The sequence below is a fragment of the Carassius gibelio genome, chromosome B3 (assembly GCF_023724105.1).
Source record: "Carassius gibelio isolate Cgi1373 ecotype wild population from Czech Republic chromosome B3, carGib1.2-hapl.c, whole genome shotgun sequence".
Taxonomy (NCBI): domain Eukaryota; kingdom Metazoa; phylum Chordata; class Actinopteri; order Cypriniformes; family Cyprinidae; genus Carassius; species Carassius gibelio.
Genome location: NC_068398.1, coordinates 20,482,577 through 20,505,547, shown reverse-complemented (window position 1 = coordinate 20,505,547; position 22,971 = coordinate 20,482,577). Strand labels below are relative to the sequence as shown.

Below are 22,971 nucleotides of genomic sequence, written 5' to 3'. Positions count from 1 at the left end.
AGATCTGATAAATCCCCAGTATAGCTCTCTTCGTTCGTAGGAAAATTGGGTCTGTGATAAGGTGATAGACGAAGCGAACCAGCATGCTGATAAATCGTCAATGGATAGAGGTAAGTCAGCTATATTTATACTATAGGGTTGATTACTTGATTTTGGTCCACGTTTGTCAATTAGGCTAAGTATCTGATGTGCTCTTCCCGAATCTTGTTAATAAAAACATCATTGAGATATTGAGCTTCACAACATAAAAAAAAAAAAAAAAATCCCATAATGTAAATAAATTGTCACAGAATAACAATATGGGAATAACTCAATTGACAAAAATGTCAGATATAACCTTATAATTCCAAGGGGACGAATTCACAATTCTAACTTGCATTTATTTCTGGCAGTTTGAGATCCTGTTCTTGTAAACCTCCAAAACAAAATCAAGACTATGTAAGGGAGCAGAATTGGGGAAGTCATGGCCTAGTGTTTAGAGATTTTGACTCCTAACCCCAGGGAGGTGGGTTTGAATCTCAGGCCGGCAATACCACAAATTAGGTGCCCTTGATCAAGGCACTGAACCCCAAAATGCTCCCCAAGCACTGCAGCATAAATGGCTGGCCACTGTGCTGGGTGTGTTCACTTTGGATGAAATGCACAAATTCTAGGTCACACCCCCACTTAATAGGACCCCTTTATAAGACACTCAAGATGGTAAGCTTGAGTGGTCACAAGCAGTTTGGCTCGTATGCAAGTGCCAGAAAAGCCACATAACTGATTCAAATTGTAGATTTGAGGGAGAAAAAGCGCAAGACAAATGAACAACCCATTAAGATCATTTTAATAAAGTCACAGCACTTCCAGTTATTTTTGGCCATGGCCAGATTCCTTAACACTGATGGGCCCAACAGAGGATTTATCCCACCACAGATCTGAGGAACAAACAAGCAGTTAGAAAAAGCGGTGCATAAAAAGAATAAAGGTCAACCTAAACTAATCCGACCTTTATGGGGCTGGTCACTTCCTCTTCTGGTACTACACGTGGAGTCACAGCAGCCACACACCTGGTCAGAACCATCTGCAGACACCCAACTGACAAGACACCCTTAAGTTAAAAGCATTTCCTCAGTCACCTGTACACTTTAGGAGGTGGGGGAATCATACCCATTAGCAGAGAAGGAACAAGCTTTCTGTTCAGGATTTGGAGTCGTTGTTGCTACGGCCACCTTCACCATGCAGGTGATGTAAACCTGCAGAGACCATCATTTGTAGATCATGATAGCACATCAAATAAAGCATTGCACAGGTCACATACCAGTCCACTGTCTGGTTGCTGGAACCTGAAAGCCTCTAGCTGAAGCTGCAACTTGTCACCTTGAGTTCGAGGCATGAAGTGAGATCTGGAGCCTGTGAGCTTGGCATCAACCAGGCACCTGGGAGAGGAACCAGGTTAAACTTCATACACCTAGTGTGGGAGACATGAGGTGCACCACTTACCCATTGTTCTCAATAAAGGAGTATCTGGGGACAGATGTGACATCAGGGACTATTGTAGCCACACAGCTGTCCACAAACACACGGATGGGAACATGGCTGTATGAAAGCACAGATGCTTCAAGGTTTATGATGTCACCCAGGAAGTATTGGTTAGAAGGCCTCTCGAATCTCCAGTCATCTACAAAGACAACTTTTAGAACAGGTTCACAAGCACTGGATAGTTACAAGAGCATTTGGTACACCAACCAGTCATGAGCTTGAGGGAGAAGACGAAGACCTCCTCTGCAGCTTCCATAGAGGTATATGGGACCCAACTGGGCACTAAGGAATCGCTGCTCACATTATGCTTTCTGCAAGGGAGTCAAACTATCACCTTACCCTGATTTCAGTACATCAGCAGCCTTGAACCCTGACCTCACCTTGAATAATGACACTCGATTCCAACCACTGCACTAATGCTCCGAACAATAGGAACACCAAATGAAGCCTCTTGTGGGGTGTGGAGAAGTTTGAAGGTGTAGACAAGCTCATCGTTAGTCACCTGAAGATAGACGAGTCCTGTTAGTCACAAAACACTCCAAGCCACAGAAGGGGAACATTGAAACCTCACCATCACTACACTGCCACATCCATGCAATCCAGACTCAAAGACAAGCACTTGAGCAGAAGGGTCTTCTCCAGTTGCAGTACAGCCTCCCAGTGTAAGAGCAGAGGAGCTCACTAGCTTCCCAATCCCAAAGAAGTCTTTCTTGACTTCCACATATATGGAACCCTCTCTACACTGAGCCGCTACGCTGTTGGGAGGGACAAAGTGACGCGGATCAAAAGGGATGACTGGCTGCTGTGGTTCTTCTGGCAGGCTTGGAAACTGCCATGTCAGTTTTGTCACTGGACCCAGCATCTGTTCTTTTGACTGAACACCAAAAACATCTTGAGAAGGCCTCCTAAAGTCACTCTTGGCTGGTGTTTGGACAGGAAATCTTTGTGGGGCAGATGCAGGTTTACTGGGGCCATGTTTCTTAGGAATTGGGGGCATCCTAGAGTCGGTCTTCTGAACTTTTGCCCTAGGCATAAAGTCGCCTGGGGTCCAATCACTTCTCTCGCTGGGAATCCACTGTGCTTCAGAAAATCCCAGCACAAAAAGGAACACCAATGCAAATCCAACTTGCCCAAACCCCATTCTTGTGAAGCTTGCAGTTTGATAATGCCTTAGTGCTCCACCATCCAAATTTATTCAGCTGAAAATCAGGATGGCTCCGCCTCTCTCGTGACAAGCATCATTTTCCTCTATACCAGCTAATTTACTCAATCAATTTGTCACAGGTGAAAACCATTTATTTCTCTTTAATCAAAATAAACTATGCCCCATTTAAGGACATGTTGTATTAGAAGCTATACCAAATAATTGTTTATTTTAATGACAAATTATTAAATAATTTAATTAAAATGACAAATTCTCTGAAACACAACCAACCTTTAAACCTTTTTGTGTCCTCTTTTTATTCATTCAGAAACATGATCACAGACAGAATTGTTCACTAGAGTATTCAAAATAATAAAGAGCATCATGTTTCTACACAGTCAGGTTTAGATTGTGACACGGTTGCCTAACATCAGCACATCAATCTTCACAAGAGATGGAAATGGAGCAAGGCAATGCAAGATCATAGTGTAGTACATAGATTTTATTGTAGATTCACTAAAATGTTTTCTCCTTCCCATTGTTTTATGACTAGGTTGATCAGTGTGTGTGGATTTACGGTAGACTTCCTTCCTTCAGCTTGAACTACTGCATGCTGAAAGAAACCCGTTTATGGACATTAAGAACAAAACACATTAAAACACACTGGAAAATGTCTGAAAAAGTCTTAAACTAAATATATCGTTGAAAAATAGTTTGTGAAGCAGTGCGCACACAGAAAAAAGGTTGGCAACTATTAACAAAGAGGTTTTGATTTTTCTTTTTTTCTGTTACACAGCCAACATTTCTCATTTGATTAGTTTCTTCAGAAAGAAACAACTAGCGTGCCACTGAACAGTCACATCTACTTTAACACAACACATAGGCTCATGGTGCATTCTTTTCATCTTGCCAATTCACAATTCTAACTTGCAGAAACAGCCTGTAATGGATGCATTTATTCCTGGTAAATGACAAGGGTGATGGAGTGGGAGTCTCCTAGGCACCATTAAAACAGCTTCATCTTACATAAAGACGAAAAAGACAAGCAGACAGGTAAAGACACTGCTAGGGAGACTGGGTCAGCTTTGTATTCTGATCAAAGAACAGTTGACAGCTGCTTTCCTGTACACTTTAATTGTCCCATCTGCTTTTCTTACGTTTGGGGGGATCAGGAACTGCAAAACTGTCTTTATGAGTCGCTGAACTCTCGCCGTCATCTCTTTCTGACCGTCCCTCTCTGTCCTTATGGCTCCCTTCACTGTTTCGACTATCACTGTGACGATCTCTGTCACTATGACGGTCCCTCTCTGCGTAGCGATCACGGTCTCCACCACTTTGCCTGCCACTGTGACGATAACAATCTCCACGATGACCCCTGTCGTCAGCATTCCTATCGCTACAGGATCCCTCTTTTGAAGAAGAGCTAGAGTCTGAAATTGAGCTCAGGGAGCCTGTACTGCTGAAGCCACTCATTTTGGTGCCCGAGCTGAGGGGAGGGGGTGGCTGCATGGAGGGAAATGAGGAAGAGGACGATGGCAAGTAGGAGATGTGAGTTCCGTCAGGCCCCTCTCCTGATCCTGAAGGCAAAGAACTTAGACTCCCCGCACTGGTCCACCCAGAGGAGCTGCTGGACTTTGTGGTGAGTTTTGGAGGAACACCAGATGCTGCCACAAAGTGGTTTTTATACTGAGCCTGAGGGAAAGCAAGAGCAGTCAAACAAAATCCAGAAATTGGTACATACAACTATATATCTTTACTGAGGAATTTAAAGGGGTGGTTGAGTGTGATTTCACTTTTTCAACATAAGTTAGTTAGAGCATAAATAATTCTCAAAGTTCAATGCAAAGAAATCACTGTTTAAGGACTAAAAAAAAGACTGGTAGGGACCACAACAAGCCTCTTCCCAGGATTGAGACATCACTAACCATGATGTTAACGTCAACCTGCCCAATAGGGCTGCCGTTTGTAATTGTCGTTTATTCCCTTGAAATTGTAATAGCGATTATTCATTACGATTATCACAATTTACATTGAATGATGTTTATGCCATTGATGCAACTGCATGCTATATTTTTATATTAAATAAGATGTGCTTTTCTATAGTATTAAGCCTCAAATGTCAAAGTTGGTTTCTTCTTTAAATTATATAAAAATAGGAATGCTATTACAATTATATACTTATGCTAAAACATTGGAAAAACCCTTTCTAACATGCAGAAAAAAATGCATCTGAAGCAGTCAGAATAACATAAGTGGACTTTCAACGATTAATTGCCACTTTGAAACAATTATGTAATTGTGGCATCCATAATTGTGATTGTGATTAGAAAATTGATTAATTGTGCGGCTCTACTGTCCATGGGATGGTAATGGTAAGGGCACGTGATGTTTCCGGACCAAGTGTAAAGCTAACCAATCAGAGCACAATTATGTATTATGTAGAGGGAGTGGCTTCATAGAACCAGGAACTCAACAGAAGGTTCTAATGAGAACAGAAACAGCGGTGTAAAATAAAATGTCAAATATGTTAAAATAATGTGCTTTTTTTAACAACTAAACATAAACATGTGTTACATTGCACCCCAAAAACACAATCAAGCTGATAAACCACTTCATTAAGAGTGGGTGGCAAAAGAAATTCGGTGAAAGATGTGACCAAGACAAAATACAATAAATAAATAATAATGATAAAATGTACCTGAAATGCTTGCTTCAGGGCAGACATACGCTCTCCCATGGCCCCAGTGGAGGGTTTGAAGGCTTCATAGTTACCAAGAGGAGAACCACAACTACTACTGCGCTCCTGTATGAATAAATTTAAGATTTTAGAAATATAATAAAATCATTAGTTATTAATTAGCTGTGGTTTCTGTATGTAATTACGAAAAATAATTGGAAACAAAATAACATGGGGGATGGGCAGAAGAAAATATTATATATATATATATATATATGTATATATATTTTTTTTTAAATAAATACATAAAGCAAGCAAGCAAAAGTAAAGTCAAACTAACAGTGGATTCAGATCCAAGGCCTGGTCTCTCTCTGTAACCCAGGCCTCCACCTCCAATATTTGGCTTCTTCCCTTTCCCTCCCTTAAAGCGGGACTTCCTGAACCAGGGATTCTAGAGAAAAAGAAAAAACAACAACAGTAATGTGAAGATGTTGAGCAAGTCTGTGAAACATGTTGTATTCAGGTCATTGTTTTACCTGCATTGCCAGGTCCATCAGCTCCTTTGAAACACTCTGGTTTGCTCCCTCTAAATTTCTAACCAAGTCACCAGCAAATGAAGTGTCTTTAGAGGTGAGCAGAGTGTAAGCTAAACCCTTCTCTCCTGCACGACCTGTTCTACCAATTCGATGTGTATGTGTGTCAATGTCTCGTGCTACATCATAGTTCACAACTGTACGGATAGATGGGATATCCAACCCTCGAGCTGAGAAGTGCAAGACAAATTTGAATTAATACATAAAAGGTCACAAATGGAAAGTTCATTTACTCTGAACAGATAAAACTAGACAGATAAAGTAAGAACAACTAACCGGCAACATCAGTAGCTACTAATATGGGCAGATTCTTTTTCTTAAAATCAGCGATGACTTTGTTCCTCTCGCTCTGATCCATGTCTCCATGCAGCAGCCCTAGGCTATAACCTTCCTGATTGAGATTTGTAGCCAGTTCCTCACAGTTAGTCTTTTTAGTGACAAAGATGAGCACAGAGCCAGCTGAGGTGAACTCAACCAGCCTGCGTGTCAGCCAACCCCACTTTTCCTGCCCAGAATGCAGCACTTCCACTATCTGAGTGACATCTTCATTAGCCTGGGAGTAGGAGAAAAGAGGTGTAAATAGAGGTTAAATAGATAATGCAGTGTGCATTTTTAAATACTTGCATAATAAATTGATTATGCACCTCTCCTATGTCTCCCTGCACAACACGAATGGGGTCAACCAAAATATCTCGCGCCAGCTTTTCAATTTTCTTCCGAAATGTTGCACTGAATAACAAAGCTGTGAGAGATCAGAGGTCATGAAGAGCTAGTAAGTACAATAAATGCATTGGATTGGGTAAATGCAAGAATGTATAAGTGCTTTAAAGTAGCAAATGAATATAAATATGAGAGATACTTACTCTGTCGATCAGGTCTGACATGGCTAGCAATGGATCTCACTTGGTATTCTGTGTAATACAAATCGAGTTTAAATGAAATGCATCACAATAAGCATGTGCTTATATTTCATCAAGGAATAGTTCAAGCTAAAAAAAAGAAATCTGTCAAATTCTGTATTTACCCACCCTCATTATTCCAAATGAAACACTGAATGAAAGTCTTGTGGGTTTGATCAAATATGAGGGTGAGTAAAAGACTTCTTTAATGCAATACTTTGGTAATGAAATCTCAGTTGAGAAATGCACTGACTGAGCACAAATTAGTGGAATTAAACCTAAAAAAAGTGACATTTTACACATACCAAAGCCCATGTCGAACATGCGATCAGCTTCGTCAAACACCAGGTAGGTCACTCGCTGCAGAGATGTAGCCTTCTTCTTCACGTGATCAATCAGGCGACCCTATGTGAGAAGAGCCTTTAACAGTACACCCAACGAAGGAACCCTTCGAGTAAACAGAAAGATGTCAAACGGGGCTGGGTATCAAAAGATAAGATGTTCTTACTGGGGTGCAGACAACAATTTCAGCTCCTTCCTGTAGAGCTTTGGCTTGTTCCCACATACTGCCGCCTCCATATACTGCCACCGAGCGGAGACCATACACTTTCCCAAAGCGCTTACATTCAGAATGGATCTGAGCCACACAGAAAAGCACTTTTAAAGTGACTGAAAGCCAAAACACACTATAAAAACTTCATTCATGACCAAGACTACATGAGAAAACCAGTTGATCCTTTTGCCCAATCATCTCCTTCCATCTTTTACACCTTTTCCCCTTATAAAAGAGTATTTTTGTCCTTCTCTCTAAACCTGTTGACAGAGCTCTCTGGTGGGGCAGACGATCACAGCAATGGGTCCCTCTCCCTGCTCCAGCTCCTTCTGGTCCATGATGTGCACCAGCATTGGCCAAATGAAAGCTGCAGTCTTTCCACTGCCAGTTTTGGCAATGCCAATCATGTCTCTGCCACCCAAAGCTATTGGAACACCCTAGTGAAACAACACACATTACTGTATGTACTGTACATTACGATACCTAAACAACCACAGGTTAATTTGTGGGAGGGTCTGGTAGCTCACCTGGCACTGGATGGGTGTGGGTTGAGTGTACTCAGATTTACGGATCTGGTGCATGAGCTGCTCATCAAATCCAAAGTGGGCAAAACTGGTGGCTGGTTTAGGAGGGGCTGCACCTGAAACCTGTTCATTTTGAATATGGGTTAATGTGGGTTAAAAGAAAGAGAACGATCATTTGTGTATGTGTTTGTATGTGCTGCCAGTGACCTTCAGATTGAGTTTCTTTCTCAGTTCCACCACTCCGGCCTCAGTCAGACTGCTGAGTTCCTCATGCTCAATAAAGAAGTTCTTCTCAAAGGGAGGATAGTCAATCTACAGACAGAACACTATTCAAGATTTGCACTTGCTTACATATACATTTTTTTATGTATATACATGGGTCTTCTTGATATGAGCAATCTAATAAACGCACTTGCTTATCTATAGAGCTGCAGGAATGGTTCCCAAAACATGGAGACAAGTTAGCAGAAGTTGGGAAACCTCTTAAGTAAGTTTGTTTAAATGGAGCAAATGCGTGCAACAAGCTTCGTTGTTAGCACAAGCTGAAGATATTTTGACGTTTTATTCTAAAACATAACATATAAAAGTAATACATCACTGTTGATTTTTAAGCCTTTTCAATGTCTTAAAAAAGAGGTGGTTGCTCAAAATTGGCTAAAAAGGATTAAATGAAGATTAAAGGGTTGTCTGTCTTTTGACAACTGCATTTAAGCTTCGAATGTTGTGCTCATTTGTGAAGATTATCTTAATGCACAAACGTGTAAGGATCACATCTTTAATGTTCACAGAGCTTATTTTTGGCAATAATCCAAAAAATACTATTAGCTTTTTATCATAAAAACCTCTGAGCAGGCCTACAACAATATGCCATTCCTGCAGCAGTCTATATAATTAAGGACACTGATGCAACAATTACTGTAGGGAAATGTAGTAACTACCTCCGAGTGGTCTATGGGGGGCAGAGGCATGATAATCTTTTTGGTAGTAGGAGCAATGGGGTTGCCATCGCTGTCATAGTCCACTTCTTCCTCATCTTCCTCTTGGGTCAGCCCAGCTGTTGGGTTTTCCGCCATGTAACGAAAATATGCTTCCTGCAAAGAATGCAAAAAATTATTTAGATCAAGACAGGCAGCAGCAGCAGGTCTTCACTGCTGAACATAAAAAAAGTCATCTAAATGTTGTCTTAGAGTGCATCGAAATCAACTTGTCTAATAAAACATGGCATGTTAAAAACACAAATATTTAGAATGAAACCAACAATTTACTGAGCACTGAGGCGGTGTCCATGACATCACTGCTGTTTTAACACATAGCACTGACTCAAATAACAAAAGAATCACTTTTTCTGTAAACATTTAAAGACAATAGATAATAACTGAGAACCAATGAACTGGTTCAGAAAACATGTCTGAAGATTGCATTAAAAAAAAGCTTAAAAACAACACCTACTCCATCACGAAAAGTACTTTTGAATGGCTCAGTCTGTAAACTGATGTAGATATATAGAGAGTATAAGAAAGAAAAATAGACAGAGGAGTTAAGCACAGTCATCGCTGTGGAAAAGATACGGTGGTGGCAGTAACTTCAAGAGGGTCACTCACTTGGTCATCCTCCTCTTCGATGTCATCCCGTATACCCCTGGAAGAAACAAGCGGAGAAAAAAAAAACTTCCCTGCGACTCGCTCAATCACCCAAAGAAGCCCATATTCTACCCATAAACCCCCTTTCCATTCCAATCTTCTCTGCTATAAATATATTATTTGGATGAACGGTCTGAGAAAAATGCTGTGATAATATCAGAATCTTACTTGGCTAACTTTTTCTCTTTTTCCTTTTCTTCAAGTTTCTTCATGTCTTTTGCTGCTTGGTCCTGAAAGAAGTCAAAAACAAGAATTAATGCAATGTCCAGTGCCTCTTCTCAAAAGAGATCACTTCAGGAGCTCTCACCTCCACCTCAGCCATAAAAGCATCAAGAGGGTCATCCTCGCTGTCTGAGCCTCCTCCTCCTCCTCCTCCAGACTTGAACTGCTGTCTAGTGGGAGAGTTCTCGGCCGGTATATACGGCAGATCTGTACTGCTAGACTCCTCTTCATCATCCTCAAAATAACTACGGAAAAAATACATTTCAAGCAATAACTGTAAAAGCCTCTTTCATTCACCCAAAACTCATTTACTCAAACTTCTCAGGCACCTTTTGGTTTCAGCAATAGAAGTGAATGAAAGTGACTGAAACACATACACATAATAATGAGATTTTTTTTTAGATTGAAATGATTTTGCAGTTATCATTCTGGCATGAACTGTCCCTTTAGCAGTGTTTTCAGTGTAGAAGTGGTCACGTTTTAAGTACTTACGCGTTCTCCTCGTCGAAATTGGCTCGTTTTGTTCCTATTTTGTAAAAAGACGAAAGCTGCTGATTCTTGCCATATCCACCCGATGGTCCTGAAGCTCCAAAAGCAGAGTGGGTCTTCGGGGGAGGACGAGGTTCTTCTTTCTTCCCACTCGCAAGAGAGAACCCCCCGAATCCAAAGCCCCGCTTGCCACTCGGGCCTCCCTTGCTCCAGTTCATGGCTGTTGGGCTGCAAACACAGCGGCAGATTAGGGATTAAAACCCGTGAGCTAAATTCAGAGTGTATAATCTGTATATCGCCAATCAAGCTAATTTACTGAAGCATAACAAGTACAAAGTCTTATTGCTCGCGCGCTGCTTACAGATATTTCTCAGCAGCTTTGCTGTCTTTTGCCATACTAATATCTCAATATTTGGGGGTCAAACAGCAAGTAGGAGACGGTGTCTCGTAATGCTGCGCTGATGGCCGTGGAGAGGCCTCTAGCTAATGTTTTTGTGTAACGTTAAACGGATTATGCTTCGATTATTTTCACGTTGCATGCATCGAAGCGTAAAAGCTGGATTTATTTACATTTTGTTTGTTTACCTGTTTCAGGTGACGTGACGAAAACGATCTTCCAAAGTGGGTGGACACCTTATTTATCCACAACGTATTTACCACTTCAGGCTATCTAGCACACTTCTTGGAGATTGTGCATTACGTCATTTACAATGGACTAGTTTTGTGTTTGGTAAAATTAGCGCGACGCATTTGGTGTAGAACGTGAATGTCGTGTTGCCAGATCCTCGTCTTTTTTTCAGTTAATGATAATGTTAATGTAAAGTATGGTACAAATGTTTTGTTTCAGTTTTGAATTAATCTCCTCCTTAGTTTAATATTTTAAATAATAGAAATCTTTGTCAGAAGTCAGGAACTTTCTTTGATCTGCATGAAAAATATACAGTAGCCACTGATTAAAAAGAACTGTTGGAATAATAATAATCATAATAATAATAATAAATTAAAAATTAAAGCAATAAACCCCAAGAACCCCCTTAGCTGTTATAAATTCGCTGTAAACCACAGCTTCACGGGGCTTGTTATTCCACATACGTATGAAGGTTTCACAGAATAAAACAGAGCAAATAAAGTGTAGTGCTTTAAATATAAACGGTACGTTATTCTTCCATCAAGCAATGTAGTTTCTTGATGGAAGCAACACACAGAAGTAAACAAATGTGTAATGTTTAATTTAGAACAAACAACAGAAATCAGACAAATCAGAATCAATATCCGTTTTATAATAATGTTTTAATTATAGCAAATAATGATACTACTACTAATAATAAATATCGGCAAAATGTAATAATAAATCCGTCTTTGTTTTGACCATGCCAAATGGTGGTACGTTTGACCAGGGGCGTAGCAAGCTTTTCAAAAGTGTGGGATGGATGTGGTTTGTTTATAAACAAAAATGATGAACACATTGACAGAGGGGTACAAAATGCAGGGCTTAAAGTTCTCTGGCACTGTGCGGAATTTCCGGCTTGCAGCGTTTGGCTGGGAAAAAAATAATCCTACATAAAAAAAAAAAAAAAGAAAAAAAAAATCAGAAAAGGGGAGAAAAAAAACGCAAAATCAGAAAAGGAGAGAAAAAAACGCCCACACAAATATTTTTTCTGGTGGTATAAATAATGTAACAATTTACTGTTTTTAAACATTAAAATAATATACACTTTAATTTCATAGTTCTTCAACAGGTATGCAAACAATATCCCAATAATAGCAATTAGCATTAGTCAAAAACACGAAATATAATACCGAAAACACTCGACATGTCAACAAAACGATTAAAAGAACATCTTCCCAAACACATATCAAGCTTATTTAAAAACCTCTAAAGCATAAACACTCAAAGTACCTGGAAAAGGGAGATGTAAATAACCCTAAGTTCCCGCCTCCTCAGCACGAGCTGACCGATAACACCAAGAGAGGCGGGACTTAAGGCAGAACAGCCAATCATCAGCCGATCACACTCAAAGCCGGTGTCAAGTTTGAGAGGGAGGGGGGAGGAGGCAGCCGTGGCGAGCGCAGACACAGAGTGGTCAGAGAAACGGAGGAACGACTGTAGTAAAGCGTTTGTGCAAAACTGCGGAAAAACTGCAGAAAATGTGCGGGTGTCGAACCCTCTCACCGGGAAAAGTGTGGGTGTTAAAACCCCCACATCCCCCACGGGTGCGACGCCCCTGCGTTTGACATTCTAAACGCAACCTGCAAAGGCTCATGTTTATAAGCGATAGGAGTAAGAAGATATGGCAACACAGAACACAAACTATTTTATTCGCTCACGAGTTTAGACCAATGAGAAGACACGCTTCCAACCTTTGGTCCAATAGGAGCACGAGGACGCCGCGTCGTTCCCTGACTCGAGCCAGCCCACTGCGAGACGAGAAGAAGAAATGCGTTACGTCCTGCAGTCTTGATGATAGCTGGAAATTTGACGATATAGAAAAGTGAGACCCATACAATTTATTAGCACAGGGTAAGTTCAACATTTATATTGTATAACTTACACAAGCACACTGGGGCTCTGTGCTCTGTTTATCATAATTGAGAGCTAATCATGTCGCTCCGTGGCTAACTAAAAGGTACCTGGAATGCCACATTTGTTTGTACAATAATAACTGCTTATTAAAAAAATATCTGTGTTGTATTAGTAAATGCACGTCTTTAATGCTGCACACTAAACGAGCAAAGCCAAGGTGTTATGTTTTATTTACAAACGTATGCAGTTATACAGACAATCTCTTTTATATCCGAGCACTGTTCTGTGTAGGTGTCTGCTGAAAACTATGGTATTGAAGAATTCATACAGTATCAGGGCAGAAAAAAATAAGTTGTTTTTTGCTTCTAGTGTCATGTATCTTATTATTTTTATTTATTTTTTCTTAGTAGATTTGTACTCTTTATTTGTTTGGGAAAGTATTGCTACCTGTCATCACCATCTCCAGGATCCATGTCTTTTTTGGTGAGTGAACTTGATTGGTTGTCAAAGTGACTGATTTTTTTAATTTGCATGTACATTAAATCACCATGTTTTCTCACTTTCTCTCAGCGCTGGGTGTCAGAGAAACTCAGTGTGGAAAGCCTGAGGGATCTGGAGTTATTTGGAGGTGAGTTCAGTCTTGCAGCGTCTCATGTCACTGTGCTTCTCGTACCTTTATCAGCAAACCTCACCCGAGCTTTATCCCACATTATCCAGGTGAATGTGAAGGGGAAAACCAGGAACATTTGGTTTCTATTACACACTCATATTTAAAGATTCCTCTGCAAAATTTAAAGCAACAATTGGCCTATCTTGAACTTGTCAAATGGAATAATACACATTTTCTGGACACAAATCCCCCTCATAGTCAGCTTTGCAGGCCTATAACAAAAGAGTAGCTCTACACATGCAGATTACCCATGATCACAACCAATCAGTACTTTTGCAAAAGCAAAAATGCTGCTTTTGGTTCGCTATTTGTTTTGCGTGTGCTTTATGAAAGGTTTTGTGAATTTAATATTGTCAGTCAGTCTCTTTGAGTTTTTGTCGTAAATGTGTTCTGCGGTGTGTGGGGTGACACTGCTCTTTAATAAAAGTGCAGCGTTTGTGACTAATGATGGCGGTGACAGCAGAGTCTGTGTGTCCTTGTGTCTGTGAGGCTTTCATCTCTTCCTGTGGTGGTGTATCTGTATGTAAGGCTGGCTGTGATGTAGTGTTATTGCTAGGTGTTGATGGATTGCTTCTGTGGTGGACTGACAGCTGAGTCACTGCAGCCTAACAAGGGGTGGACTGATCTGTAGGGCAGGTCTAACACTGCTGAAGCTGTATGAAAATCTGCTGAAATCTGTATATTAGAATAATACCGCATGTATTTGTGGATTGTGGGATTTTACTTATACTAGTTTACAGGGAAATCCAGATATCAAATGTGATAGCTTTTGATGCCAGTTCTTTTGGATAGTATTTGGTGTGCATCAGTATTTATTTAATCCAGATTTTTTAACCTATTGAGTTGCAATATATTAGTCAATATTGAACACTGCTGTTCAAAAGTGTGGGGTTAGTAAGATTTATTCTTCTTTTGAAGTAAAGAAATTAATACTTGTATTCAGCAAGTAAATGTGCAGTAAATTGATTTTAAGGACATTAATGTATATTTCAGTAAATGCTGTTCTTTTGAACCTTGTCCATCAAATAATCTTTAAAAGGCATCAAGGGTTCCACAAAATATTAAGCACAACTGTTTTCAACATTGATATTAAGAAATGTTTTTTAAGCAACAAGTATTGGAAGCATATTAAAATGATTTCTGAAGGATCACTTGACCCTGTAGAGTATTTACTACTGAAAACTTTGCCAACACAGAATTATTTTTTTAGATTATATTTCAATTGAAAAAAGTTAGTCTATTCTAAATTGTAATCATATTTAACAATATAACTTTTCTTACTGTATTTTTGATTAAATAAATGCAACCTTGACAAGTATAAGAGACTTTGTTCAAAAACGTAAAAAAAAAAAATCTTACTGATCCCATGTAAACTGCAGTCGTGCAAACTTGCATGTAAATATGAAAAGCATTGTTTTGTGCAATTCTCTAGTTTGCATGATCTTGCTGACATATGTCTTGTTCTAATTTAATGCCATGTAGTTTTGGCATATATATATATATAATATTATTATTATTATTATTATTATTATTATTATTATATTTATTATTATTTTATTTTTTTAAGTGTATAGCCAGTATCATGATAGTCTGAGTGTTACATATTTCCTAATATCAATAAGGTTTTAATGGTTCCTCTGTCTAAGATGGTGTATAATGCATTAAGGGATTTATTTTTTTAGGTGTTGCAACTTGTTTTTTGGTATATCTGCTTTCACTCATTTTGCTGTTGTCCATAATCACTGCTCCATGTCTGCTATAGTGATGCTAATTTATGTTTGCTATTGGCTGTCATGTGTTCCATGGCAATGAGTCAGCTCAGTCAAGAGTTGATATCCAAGTTTATGTTCAATAATTAAGTAAATGTAAATGAAAAAAACCTTTTTTTCTGATGGCTTGTCATTTTGTTGTTGAATTGAATGCTCAATTAATATAAATACAATTTCTTCTTGCTCAAATGATTTTTATCATTTAGTATATGCAGTATGCCATGATATAGATTATAATATGCATGAAATAAATTTTGACTAAGGGAACAGAAAATACAATTATAAATGTGTATCAACGATATATATATTTGTATTTTATACAAAGTATCTATTTGTTACATTTGTGAGAACCACTTTAAAGGCAGATTGTTTGTCTGTATGTGTGTCTTTTGCGTCATTTACGTCATTTCTCTACGCCAGAGCAAGCTCAGGCAAGCCCACTAAGGAAAGTAAGTGCCGAATATCTTCCAGCTTTTCCATCCACCTGTTGGTGTGGGTGTGTGATAGGTGTGTGTGTGTGTGTGTGTGTGTGTGTGTGTGTGAGAGAGAGAGCGAGCATTTGAGATGGTGTGTGCGTGTGAAAACATAAGCTCAATGGTTTGTGTGTGTGTGCTCGGATGTATACATCCCTTGTGGCCCTGTGTTTGCCTGCATGCGTTAGGTCTCATAAAACTCTCCGGGTACAGTGCTTTATTATTGTGCTTGATAAACCAAAGGGAAATGAAAACTTCGGGTTCAGTTTCTCAGTAATGTAATACTTGTATCATAATTAAGTATTAAGCCTGAAAGAAATATTAATTTTAAAGAGCGGGTACAAGAGATATGCAGACGAGTGAGATTAATTCTGCACTACCCGTCATTGATGCAATATTAGGACATCTCTCTTATGAAATTGCCTCATAAGAGATGTCAAAAAGAACAAACCAACACCAGGAATAAAGGTGATGTTGTCATTGGTCACCTACAGTTGCTCACGGTGTTAATGCAACACATGGAGTCCTCCTGTCAAAGCCTGGGCTTGCTGCACGGCTCACTGAAGTAGTTCTGCCTACATTATAAAGGGCATAAAATGATGTGGTTTATGAATTGCCACAGACCTGCATGATCTCCACTGACAGATGCTCTCATCGTATGTGTGAGGAATTAATATTCTTACCTGTAAGTTAATTGGCAGAGGGAATGGATGCGTTGATCTAAAAAAAAATAATAATATATATATATATATATATATATATATATATATATATATATATATATATATATATATATATATATATATATATATATATATATATATATATATATATATTATTTTTTTTTTTTTTTTAAGTTTATGGGATCATGCATATCTATAACCAAATGCAACACAGTGAATTGTAGTTTATTTGATGCTTATAACACACTTTTGCAAATACGCAGTTTTGTGAAGGCATTCCTGCTGCCGGTTTCGACTTCTTGGTCTCGTACTGAGTCTCAGAACAGTTGGACGAAATCTTTAATTAGCCATAATCTGCCGATCCTCAGTGCTTGATCTGTATGATTCTCTGAAGAGCTTTGCAATGGCTGGGATTTATCAGTGTATGCGCTATAAAAACCCTTCCCCTCTTCAAAACCAGGTTGGTTTGTGCTGTTATCACAACAGTGGCATCAGTGTCTGTGATTTGTACGTGTGTGTAATCTTGAAATGTTTCCTAATTCACTCAAACTGACATTGATGGTCGTAGTATATTTGGTTGATATCCCAAAATACTATGATGCATTTGAAGGAAAGCTAACATGCATTTAAAATGTATGCTACCCGAACACTGCATAGTGACATCAATACTGCCACAAACACAGTAACATTTATGTTTCACTATATTGTAACTCCCTACGATATCTATGTACAGTGAGTCAAAAAGTATTTGGACACTCACGTTATGCTTAAAATATGTGCATTAGAAAGAAAATATCAAAAGCATTTATTTGATCAAAAGAGGAAAAAAAAGAGTATTATTGTGGAAAATTATACTTATTTTTATTTTATCTTAAAACTGATAGCAAAGCAGAATTTTCAGCATTTATTTACAAAAAAAATATATTTTGTAAAATTATAAAGCTCTTTAATGTCACTGTTGATCAATGTAAATGCATCCTTGATAAAAAACTATTCATTTCTTTTTTTCCTTTTTTTGTGGCCCTTTTGAACAGTAGTGTAGTTCATCATAGATCAGATAATTCATCACATTCTACTAATGTCTGACCACTAGAAAACTGTCCAAGTATGCTTCGTCTAAATTTTGCACAGTTTATCTATTGTTTAATCTTAGAAACTAACAAGCTTCTTTTAATGAAGTGTTTTGCTTGGAAAGGTGAATAACCACATAACTTTTAGATGAAATTTGGTCATTGCATACGTTTGTAAGTGTGAATTAAGTGTTGAAATACTTTTTTGGCTCACTGTACCCACAAACCACTTTCACAAATGCACCTTTTCACAAATTACAGAATCCACAAACTAATAATTGAAGTATGTTAAAAGGTTTTAATTGTGTTCCAATCTGCTCCCTAGTGTCTCAGTATTTGGTAGGGTCGCTGTGATTTTGCCAAGCAACACATGTTCCTGGATCAACATCTTTTGATGACTTTTGATGTTCCTGGATCAACATTATTGTCCAAAAATATAGACTTAACCCAATCCCCACCCCTAAACCTAACCTTACCTATAATTTATTCCTAAAATCAGTTGTAAATGATAGCTGATTAACAAGGGTTTAGAAGCACCTAACTCTGATTGTATGCCTAAAACAGATGTTTTTGAAAAGTTATATCTCGATTCTGATTGGTTGATTGGAATGTTGTTCCAGGATCAACAAGGATGTTTATCCAGGAACATGTCGTACTTGGTGAAATCACGTTCACCATTTGGTAGATTCCGACCCATTGTAATGCCTGAGTTTAAATTTAAAATCTACTCTCTGACATCAGGAAGTGGATTGAGATGCAGTTGTGGTCATTTTGACTAATGACTCTGTTCTTTGGCTTAGGCCCATGAGGACAGTCAAGAGTCTCTGAGCCCTCTCCCACACAGAGACACCATGGGAAGCTTCCTCCGAGACAACAGCGCCTATGAGCTGCGTGCGGTCATCGGTGAGGCCAGCACTAGAACAGCTCTAGATCTCTGTGAGGAGCGTCTGTGACTCCTCCAGCTGATGGTGATCTGTGTCTGTCTCTGCTTGTGAAGGTCGAGGTTTGGAGGACTTGATGACCGTGAATCTGGCCAGGTATAAACCCACAGGGGAGTATGTGGCCATCCGCCGCATTGACCTGGATTCCTGCACCAATGACATGGTCAGTTACGTACAGGTCAGTAACGGTCACAGCAGGCCTTCTCTCACCATTTATCGGAGATGGACCATTCATATTAAAATGGCATTTTATTATATATTTACAATTTTGTCATTTTATTTATTTTTATTATATTTACCAGAATAATTCAAATAATTATAATAGTTAATATACCATATTTTTCGGGCTATAAGTCGCATCTGAGTATAAGTCGCATCAGTCCAAAAATACGTCATGATGAGGAAAAAAACGTATATAAGTCGCACTGGACTATAAGTCGCATTCATTTAGAACCAAGAACCAAGAGAAAACATTACCGTCTACAGCCACGAGAGGGCGCTCTATGTCTTCAGTCTAGACTACAGGAGCACTGAGCTGCATAGCGCCATCTCGCGGCTGGAGACGGTAATGTTTTCTCTTGGTACATTTCTCTCGGATCATGTCAAATTAATTTAGATAAATAAGTCGCACCTGACTATAAGTCGCAGGACCAGCCAAACTATGAAAAAAAGTGTGACTTATAGTCTGGAAAATACGGTATTAAAAATATAAAGGTTTGAGACACAACTGAAACAGGCAATATACATTAATAAGATCATTATATATAGAGAGAGGGATTTAGTACAATAAAATTACTGTTATTTAGTATTGTTTATATACACTAGCATATTATACTATTTTAGCATTTTAATTAGCTTGTATTTTTATATTTTCAGCTTCCATTTTTTTTTTTTTTTTCATTTTTGGCTTTTTTAGTGGTTTTAATATAAATGTGTTTAAATATAATTTATTTTGATTTCATTTTTAGCAATTTTACTTACTTTAACTTATTTATTTGAATTCCAAGGCAACATTTCGAATTTTCATTTTGCAACTAATATTTATATTTTGTTGTGTTTTATTTGTATTTCAGTTAACAAAAACAATTTGAAATAGTTAAGTTAAGAAATAGATTTAGTTAACAATAATAACACTGATTCAGTGTGAAAGTGTAATCCAATTTGTGTTTTGAGAGGTTAAGTGTATTGGTGCAGAATCAGAACAAATACTTAACTAGTTCTTTAGTCATGCATGTTGTCACATATGCATTGCAACCAGTTTTGGTGTTTTTTTTCTGAAGGGAGAGCTCCATGTGTCTAAGCTGTTCCACCACCCCTGTATCCTTCCGTACAAGAGCGTCTTCATCGCTGAGAACGAGCTGTGGGTGATCACACCCTTCATGGCCTACGGTTAGCGGAGATGTTCTGCATCAGTCAAGTCTAGACCGCCGTGTTTTGCTTACCATTCATATGTGTTTCTCTTTTTCATCAGGATCTGCACGAGACTTGATCAGTACACATTTTACTGATGGTTTGAGTGAGCAGACGATAGCCTACATCCTGCTGGGAGTGCTGAGAGCACTGGAGTACATACATCAGATGGGCTACGTTCACCGGTGAGGAACACATATGATGACACATTATGATTAGTTCTTCTTATTAGTCAAACAGTTTAATAAATCAATAACCTCTCCAGACTGCCAGCCTGATGTCTGTAATGTAGATGATTGATCATCTCAATATGTGTCTATAGTAGTGTGAAGGCAAGCCACGTCCTGATTTCAGCCGATGGACAGGTGTATCTGTCCGGTCTCAGGAGTATCTTCAGCTTGATCCGGCACGGTCAGAGAGCACGAGTTGTACACGATTTCCCCCCGTACAGTGTTAAAGTACTACCGTGGCTCAGTCCAGAGGTTCTGCAGCAGGTACGATTAATATATGCCTCCCAACTAGAAAAAAAACTAGAAAAAAACTAGAACTGTGTATAATAAAGTGTTTCTTGAGCACCTTCTTCAGCATATTAGAATGATTTCTGAAGGATCATGTGACACTGAAGACTGGAGTAATGATGCTGAAAATTCAGCTTTGTTATCGCAGGAATAAATCACATTTTAAAATATGTTCAAATAGAAAAATTTAATAATATTTAATAATGTTTTTAATCAAATAAGTGCAACGTTAATGAACATGAGAGACTTCTTAAATCTTACAGACTTTTAAACAATACTGTATACTGTCTAACACACTGGATATGATATGATATGATATGATATGATATGATATGATATGATATGATATGATATGATATGATATGTGTACTACAGAATCTTCAGGGATATGACTTCCGCTCAGACATTTACAGTTTGGGCATCACTGCATGTGAGCTAGCTAATGGACACGTGCCCTTTAAAGACATGCCTGCTACACAGGTAAGGAAACGCCTGCTTTTTATTTATTTTATTTTTTTCCTCCTTTTTATCTTACATTTACCTTGATAAACGTTCTCTTTGCCTGTGTCAGATGTTGTTGGAGAAGTTGAATGGTACAGTCCCCTGCTTGCTGGACACCACCACCATCCCACCTGAAGAACTGAGCATGAAACCATCCCGCTCCGGAGCCGACTCTGGGATCTGCGAGGGCCCCGGCGCCGGTGGAGCTCGCCACCCTAATGGAGAGCCCTCATCCTCCTCCGGAGGAAACCCGTACAGCAGAACATTCAGTTCTCACTTTCATGCCTTTGTGAAACTTTGTCTACAGAGAGATCCTGAGAAAAGGTAAATCTCTCACAATTTAGATTTATTTAGAAAGAAATAATTGAAAATTCTGTCCAAATGATTGTCATTGTTTTGTGGAACACAAAGGAATGGACCAACCACTCGTTACTTTATAATGAAAGTGATCCAGGCTCCTAACTGTAGCATAAAAAGCTTATTAATGTATACTTTTGTGCTGTCATGTCTTCCCACAGACCCTCTGCCAGCTCTCTGATAGGACATTCCTTCTTCAAACAGGTGAGTCTTGCCTTCTTCAGAGGAAATATCAATCACAAAATGTCATCTGATGTTTATCAAAGATATCAGTGCAGGCAAACATAATTTGTCTTAAGCTAACAACACAAACAATTTTAATATTTGATTAGTTTCGTGAGTTCCTTGTTTGTTCTGAACAACATTTGTTGATCATCCAGATAATGACAACAAGGTAAAGTTCACTTACATTAATATTTAATGGGGTGTGATGAATAAAGAACTATTTAATGAAATAGCTGTTGAAATTGAATGTTTAAAAAAATGATTGCTTTTACAACATTAACATTTATTTTCCTGTTTATTGAGTTGAAGCTGATCTGTAAATTATAAGTGCTATAATAATAAATGCGACTTGACTCAGTGTATTGTTGTGGTCTGTATAACATTATAATATCATAGATCAAGCGCAGACCATCCGAGGCTCTTCCTGAGCTCCTGCGTCCAGTTTCTCCAATCAGCAGCCTAGATTGCATGCAGCCTCAGGATTCTCCCACTGGATTGGCCAGTCTGGAGTCTGATCTCAGCCAGCTGGATGTGGATGACTGGGACTTTTGACATGAAACAGATGAGAAATGAAGGGCCGATGGATTGGACAGAAAGGGAGGAGGCACTGTACGACTCTTAATGAGAATTTATTGTTTTTGTCGTGTTTTAAGGGAGAAAAGGGGAAGGCTGGTGCTATGTGAATGTGATATAGACATTACAAAGAGCTTCAAAGATGTGACAATAGACTCTGGGATGTTTCTTGTTGTCTTTTGTGATTTGTGTAGATCGCTGAAACTACAAGGACTGGCTATGAAAAGAGAAATGAAAAACCAGCAGCCGCCATAGCCTTGCTAATGCATTCAGAAGCATGAACTGAAACCTGAGGCACACACTGCACACACACTTACTGACTGGCCATGTGACGATGGTGATCACTTCAGGCTACTGAAGCCTGTTCTGTGTGTTTCACCTGAACTAATGACACTCTATGAATGTCTACCAGCTTACAGCAAAACAGGTTCACAATTGAATTCCCATGTCTCCTAGTATATTTGTCCAATGAAGCATAAAGAGCTGTCAGTAAAGTCAACCTAAACATCTAACTATTCAAGTTATGGATGGACTGTGGGGATTTAAACTATAAGGTTTCTTCTCACAGCACAAATGTTGATGCCACCAGAAATAAGCTAGAGGACAAGATTTCATTTTTGCCTGCTATCTGGTGTAGTTATTAGTTTTATATCAGCTGCAGTTCTGCTGAGATTCATTTCTGTTCTTGGCATGCATTACCGGGAGGAAGTACTTCAGTGGACCGTTTGTGTATTTTCAGCATATTTACCTCTTGGTCAAATTGAATAAATGTTGCAACTGCACAAAAGTCAGCCCTTGTTTGTTGTTTTTCCAATGCTGTTTGTTACATCACAACCCATTTGGAAATACAGCTTCTGCAATGATGGTTTCTCTAGCATAATATTCAGTTTATAATAGGGAATGCACTGATACGTTTTAGATTTAAGCTGATAATTCTATTCATGTTACGGCCAACAACTAATAAATGGCAGATATTCAAATTCTATACTTATTTA

At 38.7% G+C, this 22,971-nt stretch overlaps 3 protein-coding genes across 7 annotated transcripts; 1 reads left to right on the top strand and 2 right to left on the bottom strand.

The window, feature by feature from the left end:
• Nucleotides 1-809: 809 nt before the first annotated feature.
• Nucleotides 810-2,694, bottom strand: LOC127952471 (zona pellucida sperm-binding protein 3). The gene is made up of 8 exons (XM_052550922.1): nucleotides 2,093-2,694; nucleotides 1,902-2,023; nucleotides 1,729-1,832; nucleotides 1,483-1,660; nucleotides 1,301-1,418; nucleotides 1,150-1,235; nucleotides 989-1,077; nucleotides 810-917 (listed from the first exon to the last, which is right to left on the bottom strand). Exons 1-8 carry the CDS (start codon nucleotides 2,660-2,662, stop codon nucleotides 850-852), a joined length of 1,335 nt encoding a protein of 444 aa, XP_052406882.1. The 5' UTR covers nucleotides 2,663-2,694; the 3' UTR covers nucleotides 810-849.
• A 259-nt stretch (nucleotides 2,695-2,953) lies between these two features.
• On the bottom strand, nucleotides 2,954-10,993 carry LOC127952468 (ATP-dependent RNA helicase DDX42-like). Of its 2 annotated transcripts, XM_052550918.1 has the most exons (18): nucleotides 10,848-10,993; nucleotides 10,266-10,490; nucleotides 9,859-10,018; nucleotides 9,720-9,781; nucleotides 9,513-9,549; nucleotides 8,850-9,002; nucleotides 8,119-8,223; nucleotides 7,915-8,034; nucleotides 7,648-7,824; nucleotides 7,343-7,471; nucleotides 7,140-7,239; nucleotides 6,799-6,846; nucleotides 6,580-6,677; nucleotides 6,212-6,488; nucleotides 5,879-6,105; nucleotides 5,683-5,793; nucleotides 5,364-5,468; nucleotides 2,954-4,357 (listed from the first exon to the last, which is right to left on the bottom strand). In XM_052550918.1, exons 2-18 carry the CDS (start codon nucleotides 10,478-10,480, stop codon nucleotides 3,797-3,799), a joined length of 2,685 nt encoding a protein of 894 aa, XP_052406878.1. In that variant the 5' UTR covers nucleotides 10,481-10,490; nucleotides 10,848-10,993; the 3' UTR covers nucleotides 2,954-3,796. The 2 variants fall into 2 exon arrangements, with proteins under 2 accessions (XP_052406878.1, XP_052406879.1); XM_052550919.1 differs by lacking the exons at nucleotides 9,513-9,549; nucleotides 10,266-10,490; nucleotides 10,848-10,993 and having other exon boundaries at nucleotides 9,859-9,927.
• A 1,628-nt stretch (nucleotides 10,994-12,621) lies between these two features.
• LOC127953828 (STE20-related kinase adapter protein alpha) lies at nucleotides 12,622-22,767 on the top strand. 4 transcript variants are annotated; one of them, XM_052553157.1, is made up of 13 exons: nucleotides 12,622-12,783; nucleotides 13,197-13,269; nucleotides 13,357-13,414; nucleotides 15,646-15,674; nucleotides 18,252-18,354; nucleotides 18,449-18,570; nucleotides 19,673-19,781; nucleotides 19,864-19,987; nucleotides 20,125-20,296; nucleotides 20,696-20,800; nucleotides 20,892-21,145; nucleotides 21,340-21,382; nucleotides 21,800-22,767. In XM_052553157.1, the coding sequence occupies exons 2-13, from the start codon at nucleotides 13,258-13,260 to the stop codon at nucleotides 21,953-21,955; spliced, it is 1,287 nt and encodes a 428-aa protein (XP_052409117.1). In that variant the 5' UTR covers nucleotides 12,622-12,783; nucleotides 13,197-13,257; the 3' UTR covers nucleotides 21,956-22,767. The 4 variants fall into 4 exon arrangements, with proteins under 4 accessions (XP_052409117.1, XP_052409118.1, XP_052409120.1 ...); XM_052553158.1 differs by having other exon boundaries at nucleotides 12,637-12,783; nucleotides 13,194-13,269; XM_052553160.1 differs by lacking the exon at nucleotides 15,646-15,674 and having other exon boundaries at nucleotides 12,766-12,783.
• Nucleotides 22,768-22,971: the final 204 nt, after the last annotated feature.